Raw genomic sequence first — 8,886 nt, forward strand, 5'->3', positions numbered from 1 at the left:
TTGTGGACATTTATTTTGGGAGCAAGAGGATATAATTTACTATGTTTTCAACTGTACCTTTATTTAGTTATAAGTTAGGGTTGTCTATTAAATGCTTTATCGATAGCACTTGTTGCTTCTTACTTGGTTTGAGACACTTGTCCAACAATTTTACAGTGGCATTTTGTTATCCAAGAATCTTACTTTGTAAGTCAGGGTGATGATTCTTTGCACAGGGGTAAGATTCTTATATTAAACACTCATTGCCTCTTAATGGGTATGAGACTCTTACCCAATTTGTAGGATTTGTACGATGGAGAGAGAAAGTTTGTCTATATCATTAAGGCTAAAATTGTCATTTGTAAAATAAAGAATATAGTATAAAATTCATTTAATTAAAAATTTGTGTTTTTTTTATTGTGGATATTTATTTTGGGATGAAGGCATAATTCAAGATTTAAAGTATGTCAACTTTAATGGGTAATGTCTTAATGTTTAACGTCGAACAACATATAAGTTTTAAAATGTTACAAATATGGACCATGCCAAACTCGATCCAACCCAAAAAACCGAGATCGAAATTGAGTAAAACCTTAGTCGAATTTACTTCAGACCCAAAATAAACTCGAGCATGTTTATAATATAGAAACAATAAACTCGAACTCTCAATGGAACAACAAACACTATAATCGATCAATGCTAGTGTTGAGAAATGGAGAAAACAATGAAGATGATTCCCATCGTATGCTATAGAAAGAAAAGAATATATATATATATATATATATATATATATATAGTTTGTTTCAAATACAATCTATCGTATTTGTACAACCAATGCAATCTAATAAATTGAAATATTTATGAAAATGATAAGAGTTCATTTATTATGATTTAAATATTTATGGAAGATGAATAAGGTACATTAATTATGATCAATACTTTATATTAGGAAAAAAATAAAAATTTATATGAAATTATATATTCATCAAATTAAATGGACGGTTGAGATTGAGTTGTACAAATGTAAGAGGTTGTATAATAATCCATCTCTCTCTCTCTCTCTCTCTCTCTCTCTCTCTATATATATATATATATATATACATACTATATTACTAGTGATGTACCCGCCCTGCAAAATCGCAACCCGGAAACATTAGTTTGGCCTTGAATCATGAGTTTGTGTGGTTATTTTACAAGTCAACTAATATATAAAGTTGAAGATTAATATGATGTATTAACAAGATTGAATGAAAAAAAAATTGCACACATGTCGGGTTTCTGAACCTATCTACTCAGAGCTCATTACAAAACTTGAAATTTTGACTGAACAAAGAAATACAATCGTTTGTAAAATAATGTTCATCCGTATATCCAAACTATTGTTTGTTTTTCGTGATGCACTCATCCGTAAATATTTCCTGCAAAAAACAGCGCAATAGAAACATATGGTACCAAATGTGTAATAATATAATTGTTGATTATACCTTATTCATCACGTAAAAGTTCTTGATAGGCAAACTGGAATAATTAAGCAGAAATAAGAAAGCATATATTATGTTATCTTCGAATCATGCAAACAACTTGGACCCTAACATGTTTTCCAAACAATGCTTGGACAACATGTTTTCGAATCATGCAAACACAAGAAGAATCATTTCTAATTGGACCTTAAAAAAGAATGCTTGCGTGACTTATGATGGCTTAGGGCCGTGGCTTATGTAGTCTTAAGTCATTTCTAATCACAGCGATGCTAACAAAATGCATGTAGATGGAAAATAGACGGTATTTACCAAATCAATCTCTTTGACTAAGCATTTTCAAGTAAAGATGAAATGGAAATAGAACTTGATCAACTAAGAACTTGCTTATTTCACTCTTTGCATGCCAAGAGTCATATAAGGATAACTACAAATAACAATTTTTTCACAAAGTGTAACAATTCTAATATTAGGAATTGGTTGTCTATGAATTCATGAACATTTTTAGCAAAGCATGAATGAGATCTTTGCATGTAATGAAGAAAATGCATTTCAAAGCATGAAAAAGGAAAACAGTTCACGTACCTCCTGTATGCGGTCCAAGGGTCGAATGTTGTCTAGTGTAGTGTGTCCAAAGAAGGTGAAAGTCCTCCGTGCAAGCAAAAGATCTATAACATATCAACAAACCGATTAATAAGATGGTGTTGTGTGCATTACAGCAGTCACAGGGAGTGTGTATAAGATGAAATGGAAATAGAATGCAGTTTCAAACATGTGTCCAGATGTGCGTGTGTGTATGATATGATGCAACTTGCTTACATGCTTGGGGGGGGGGGGGTTGTTTACACCATCACAGTGTCTGGTGCACATCTAGACATTCCTACGGTACCAAAGTCCATTCATGAATAAGGTGCATATAATCAAGGCATATCACTATTTTAGAAGCTGATTTTTAGCCACAAAACAGCCCCATAGCTGCTGATCTTTAGCAACAAAACAACCCCTTCAGGTGTTGATTTTTACACACAAAACCGTCCCTTTAGCTACCACTTTTTAATACTTTTGAATGCCTAATCTCTAATACTTTTCAGCATTTGATAATAGCTCTTTAGGACAGCTTACACAACCCTTAAAACAGTCCCTTTAGCCGATTTCGGGCCTGCACAGTCCATATAGTTGCTGAATTTTTATCTGCAAAACAGCTTCTTTAGCGGCTGAATTTTAGCCACAAAACAGCCCCATAGCTGCTAATCTTTAGCAACAAAACAACCCCTTTAGGTGCTGATTTTTACACACAAAACCGTCCCTTTAGCTACCACTTTTTAAAAATTAATTGAGGAGTGCAATGTATTATGACACATGTCATATGCTTGCAYTATCCAAACACAATCCCAAAGCATAAGAACATGGATCAATTTTAATGATTTGTTCAAGTAGCAGGATTTGTGCAAGTAGCATTTGGAACTATGATTAAACGATTTTGATCAAGAGAAAGTAGTGACGAAGAGAGAAAGACAGGTACTATAAGCTACTTTTTCCAAACATTTCTTATTGACACATGCACAGGAAAAAGAATGTGTATATATTGACAGCTGTTTAAAAACCATAGTGTTTTTATGCAAATGATTTATCTATGCCACTTTTACACATAAGCATCAACAATCGGTCCATACATGACATAGCAAATGATGGATTTATGGAGAAGCATTATGTATTCATTAGTAACAACCAACTTACCTTTTTACAGCATAAACTTGAATCCCAACTTTTCTGCAGTTAAATTGAAAATATCCAGAAAAGCAGATGATTTGTGATCCTAACAAGTATGTATGTAAATGTGGCCTGCTGGTATTTATAGGCAACATGGTTTTCAACAGACGATGTACAAGTTGATGCAGGGACACCAGCAACCCTTGCTTGACCAACATCACTTAAAACTATAAATACCGCATTCAAAATATCGAAATTGTAATCCCTTCCTCTCTACAAATAACTAAATACAACTATACAACTCGTCCACCAAATTTATGTTTCAATCTATAAAGTTTGTCCATTTGATACTTTTTTCTGCCAGTCATCAACCAAGATGCATCTAGGAAATGCATCAGTCCATTTGTCCATTACCTTCCATTTGGGATGTTTCATGGCCTCATTGATGTTTGTGGGTACCAAGTCAGATCAAGAGAAGAGACAAATGCTCGAAAAGTTGGTGTAAGTTTCTCGTAAGAAAACATACCTTTCTATAGGGTGATTTGTACAGGTTCCGGTACCTTTTCTATGAGCAATAGGTAAGTAAAGATCATCAAGGGACGAAGATTAACTCATGAGTCATAGAGTTCTTACACTATGATCTTCAAGGTTAAAAGGGATCAGAGCAACTTTTGAGCAGTCCTTTACTTGCATATTGGTCTCTATATTCCCAACTTTTCTTCTTTTGTAAACCTTGAATTCTTTGCTCATTGTATTGGGATCTGTTTGAATTTGAGCTTGTGGAGTAGTGTTGGAATCTGTTGTGGAAGAACTGAACGAAGGAGTGGTGTTTTTGGACCAGATTCTGAATGAATAGGCAATGAAGGACTGGTGTTTTCTTTAGTACGATCAGGTTGTATAGGGGATGATGAGGTAGTGTTTCTTGGAGAAGGATTTTGTTGGGTATATATGGAGTGGCGATCCGCTAGAGTTTCCCATGATTGAATATCCTTCCATTGGTCCCCTTGAAGATATAGTAGAAATATTCCTTTCACCAAAACCATAGGCCTAAAATAGCATTTCATCATGATAGATAAATAAATAGAGAACAGCCAAAAAAAGATGATTCTAGATGATGATGACAAAGCATTCAAAGACTGATTCACCAGCTTCAATACCAACCGATCGATTGATCATGATCGACTAAACCTGACAATTCAACGATTCAGATGGTGAATGCTTAATCGTATTTGGGTTTCTTTCCTGATCAAATAACATGTTTTCCCAGCTTCAATTCCTGCATGACTTTTCCCAAATTTTGGTTCTTTGTACTCCGAAAGAAATAACAAGAATCTTGATTAACAAATAAAATGTTACTTACGGTTATAGAAACAAAGACATTTTAGGTGCCGGAACGAAGGACATAATGCCTTCACCAAACAGTTCAAATAGTGAAATAACAAGTTGTCCTGAATTTAGATCTTCATTCCAAACTTGCTTAAGATATGCAAAGTCACAGTTATTTATTTGTCTACAATATCAGTGGTTTTGTAAACATCTTGTTCAGTAACTTACAATCCCACTTATAGAGACAAGGATTGTGCCGGTGAGAGGGCCAAATAGAATACCAGCTGACATCCTAAATGGAATGGTTGGTACCTACCAAGAAAAAGCTTATTTGCATCAGTATTCTATTGCATTGGTTATATCCAATATCAAACAAAAAAGGGGAAACAAATGAAAGGAAAATGTAAGAAACCAACAGTGGTTTGTAAATTAGTACAAGTATTGATATTTGTTACTGAGAACGATCGAACACAAGAAAACCATCTTTAAAACACGAAACTGAAATTCATTGATACACACAAGAGAGTCAGTTGCTTACTTCCAGGCCAGCATAAACTGCAACAAAAAGCGCATATCACCATAAAAACGCTTTTAATCAATTATAATCAAAGCTTTCCAACCAACTAAAAATTCTCTCTGTTTCTAATCTAAATGTAGGTTGTATCTCACATATCAATCATTATTATGCAAATGGTCGCTAAAAACAGGGAATCAAGAATGTTTTTCCTTCAATAATAAATAATAGAATCACAAGTTACTTATATAACAAGTGCTTTCAAGTATGTTTGGATATTTGGGTGGAGAAAGATTTATACATTGCTAATATGTACATACATTACTAATCTGATTAAAAAAGCATGTGTAGAAGTGTGATGACACTTGAATGAACGATATACAAATCTAACAGTGAAGTTTGGCACAAAGGTCTTGATGTCTTTATAAAGATTAGTGTCCATCCCTGTTGCAACCACATTCGTCTCTAAGGACACTCCAACAGATGCACATACACCATAATTCTAGCAGCATAAGAAATGTTACTTCTCGACTTCCTTGTATCTACACGGAATGGGCTTCTCAAAACTGTTACCCAAGACTGTTTTTAGTGGATTCCAAAGGGTAGTAACTAAAACTGCTCAACTAACTGTAGTAACTAAAACATCATCCTACCTAAAACTGCTCAAGTAATTAAAACTAAAAACATTTAATAAGTTTAAACATCAAAAAACAGAAAACAAAGTACTTAATGCATTACCTTCTACAATAATATACAAGAACATCCTCTTTAACACATAAGTCTTTAGGAACAGGGAAATCATGATATGGAGAACCGATGCTAAAACAAGGTTGCATAATGCAGATGCAGAAAGATTTCTTTGTGAGAAAGAAAAAGATAGATGGGATATTTGATAGTGGACAAATAGTAAATTCAACAAAGATTGACATCTTTAATAAATGATGGACTAATGTATCATAGAATATAAACTTAACAAAACATGTCTCACGACAGATGTAAATGACCCTCTAAACATGTCCTAAATGCTTCCCAAAACATTTGTAAAGATCCCCTAGGACAACTTTAAACAGCCTCTAAACAAGGCCCAAACCAGTCTCAAGACGGCATCCAAACAGTCCTTATAGTTGCTGATTTTTATCTACCAAACAGCTCCTTTAGCTACTGATTTTTAGCCACAAAACAGCCCCATAACTGCTGATCTTTAGCATCAAAATAGCCCTTTAGCTATTCTTTTTATCCATGGAACAGCTTCGCTAGATGCCGATTTTTTGCCAGAAAGCAGCCCCGTAGCTGTTGATTTTTAGCCGAAAAAAACCCCTTTAACTTCATATTTCTAAACACAAAACAGTCCATTTAAGGTGTGTTTGGTACGTGGAACAGGGTGGGACAGGACAGGACAGGACACACTTGTCCCACGTTTGGTGTGTTTTTAAATGGAACTAGGTGGAACTAACTGGGACACGGGTGTTCACCCTTACCCCCCTAGAACTAAGTGGAACAAGGTATCTTTTTACAAATCTACCCATCGCTCTCCTCCTATCGCATACGTAGACCGTATCCTTCCCCGTCGCTCCTCCATACGCAGACGCTCCATCTCGCCGGCGACGGAAGTTCTACCTTCATCTCCTTCGTCTCGATGAGTTCTACAGGTACACACACTCCGCCTTCATCTCGACGAGCTCCATACACACAGTCTGCCTTCTGCTGGACGAGCTCTTTAATCGGCTATTTGATTCGATTTAGGGTTTGATATGTATGAATCGATTTCTCTAAAGGTTTGATTCGATTTAGGGTTTGATATGTATGAATCGATTTAAGGTATGATATGTATGAATCAATTGCCCTAAATAGGCTGTTTGATTCGATTTGCTATGTTTGATTACTAGAAATCATACCATGAAGATAATAGTCCAAATTAATTGGCTGTTCGATTTGCTATGCATGATTACCAGAAATCATACCATGAAGATAACTACTGGTTTTAGAAAAGCTGTAGACACCCTTTTTTTTTGAAATATGGTTTCTCTCTCCATACCCATTATTATTCACACCCACACTCTTCAGCAGCACATGGTGGAACCTCCTGATTTGATTCCAAAGTAATTCCAAATTCCCCTTTTTGATTTTCTTTCACTTAGATTCCCAGATGTTAGAAGAATACTTAATGGGTTTGACCTTATCTTGGCTTGATGTTATAGCTAGCAAGGTTGTTTTTCAGAACTTGCAGATTATTACCACCAAATAAGACATCGCTATGTTTACCAGAAAACAGCCGGTTTTGCTGTTTTGCAATGTTTGCTATGTTCAATTACCCAATCTGTTGTTTGCTATGTTTGATGTTGTTTTGGCACTATATGAAATTTTGCTGCTATTTTAGGGGTAAATGGATTAACAGATTATGTGTTAATTTATAGTGACTACATCTCATATTCACATATTATGTGTTAATCTTTTAAGAGAGGGTTTTTGTTGCTATTTTGGTTGTTTTGGTAGTTCAATTTATAGTGACTGCATCTCATTTTTTTAATGTAGAATGGATCGGAACCATCTACTTGTAGTTGTTAAAGTGTTGAAAGCTTACATCGACTTGCTTATACTTTTGGTCAACTTCGCAAATTGGGTAATTGAACATGAACAAAGAGATGATCGGAGGAGAACTTTAAGACAAAGAACATTCACTAGATTGCAAATTAGATCGATAGAAATCCAACGCATCACACGTGAAAGTGACATTATTTGTGCAAATGAGTTGCGAATAGATAGGAATGCATTTGCTCTTTTGTGTGAGTTGCTAAAAACACGTGGTGGACTATTAGATGATGGTAACGTGACAATTGAAGAACAAGTTGCTACATTTGTAAACATTTTAGCACATCACACCAAAAATAGATGTCTTCAAGTTAGATTATATAGGTCGGGAGAAACAATTAGTAGGTATGTTCATCGAGTTTTAAGTGCTTTGTTGCGAGTGCAAGACATTTTGTTTAGCAAACCAACTCCGGTAGAGGATGATTGTACCGACAGAAGATGGAAATGGTTTAAGGTAATCCTTGTTAACTTCTCTCATTACTTGTAATATAAAAAAATTACCATTTAGCTAAAACCAAGTTATTTTCTTTATAGGGTTGTCTAGGAGCAATAAATGGAACATACATTGAAGTGACTGTACATGAGTCCGATAAACCACGATATCGAACAAGAAAGGGTCATATTGCAATTAATGTATTAGGTGCATGCACTCGGAACATGAATTTCATCTATGTTTTATCCGGTTGGGAAGGTTCAGCTACCGATTCTAGGGTACTACGAGATGCAGTTACATAGAATAGTGGTTTAAAAGTCCCAATGGGTAATTACTATTTGGTTGATGCAGGATATGTCAATGGTAACCGATTTTTGGCACCATATAGAGGTACTAGGTATCATTTACGAGAATGGGAACACATTGGTCATACACCTTCAAATAAGGAAGAATATTTTAACATGAAATACTCACAAGCTAGGAATATCATAGAAAGGTGTTTTGGTATTTTGAAGAAACGTTGGGCCATATTACGAAGTCCTTCTTTCTATCCAATAAAACTTCAAGGAAGGATGGTCATAGCATGTGCTTTTGGTGCGCAGACAGGACAGGACAGGGCAGGACAGCTGTTCGGCGTTTGGTAAGACATGACAGGACATGACAGAACTGGTTAAAATAACCAATTTACCCCCAGTGAGTTGTTTAGTAGTTTTTACTAAATAATAGATATAAATGTTTACAAATACTATTTAAAAATACCAAAAAAATTCCAAAATCAATCTTAATTAAAAACTCACATTCATAAAGCAAAAGATTTAAACATCATATTCACCAACAAAAATTGAAATGTTTACCAA

At 34.9% G+C, this 8,886-nt stretch overlaps 2 protein-coding genes across 2 annotated transcripts in view; one reads left to right on the forward strand and one right to left on the reverse strand.

The window, feature by feature from the left end:
- The first annotated feature begins 7,540 nt into the window (after nucleotides 1-7,540).
- Nucleotides 7,541-8,331, forward strand: LOC112516168. Its single transcript, XM_025123191.1, has 2 exons — nucleotides 7,541-8,050; nucleotides 8,131-8,331. Exons 1-2 carry the CDS (start codon nucleotides 7,541-7,543, stop codon nucleotides 8,329-8,331), a joined length of 711 nt encoding a protein of 236 aa, XP_024978959.1.
- Nucleotides 8,332-8,433: 102 nt separating this feature from the next.
- The window catches only part of LOC112516169, a 5,261-nt gene continuing 4,808 nt past the window's right edge, over nucleotides 8,434-8,886 (reverse strand). Inside the window, exon 5 of the mRNA XM_025123192.1 lies at nucleotides 8,434-8,464. Coding sequence (XP_024978960.1) covers nucleotides 8,434-8,464 — 31 coding nt within the window. The remainder of the gene's footprint in view (nucleotides 8,465-8,886) is intronic.

Source organism: Cynara cardunculus (assembly GCF_001531365.2).
Source record: "Cynara cardunculus var. scolymus isolate 2C chromosome LG 8, CcrdV1, whole genome shotgun sequence".
Taxonomy (NCBI): Eukaryota; Viridiplantae; Streptophyta; class Magnoliopsida; order Asterales; family Asteraceae; genus Cynara; species Cynara cardunculus.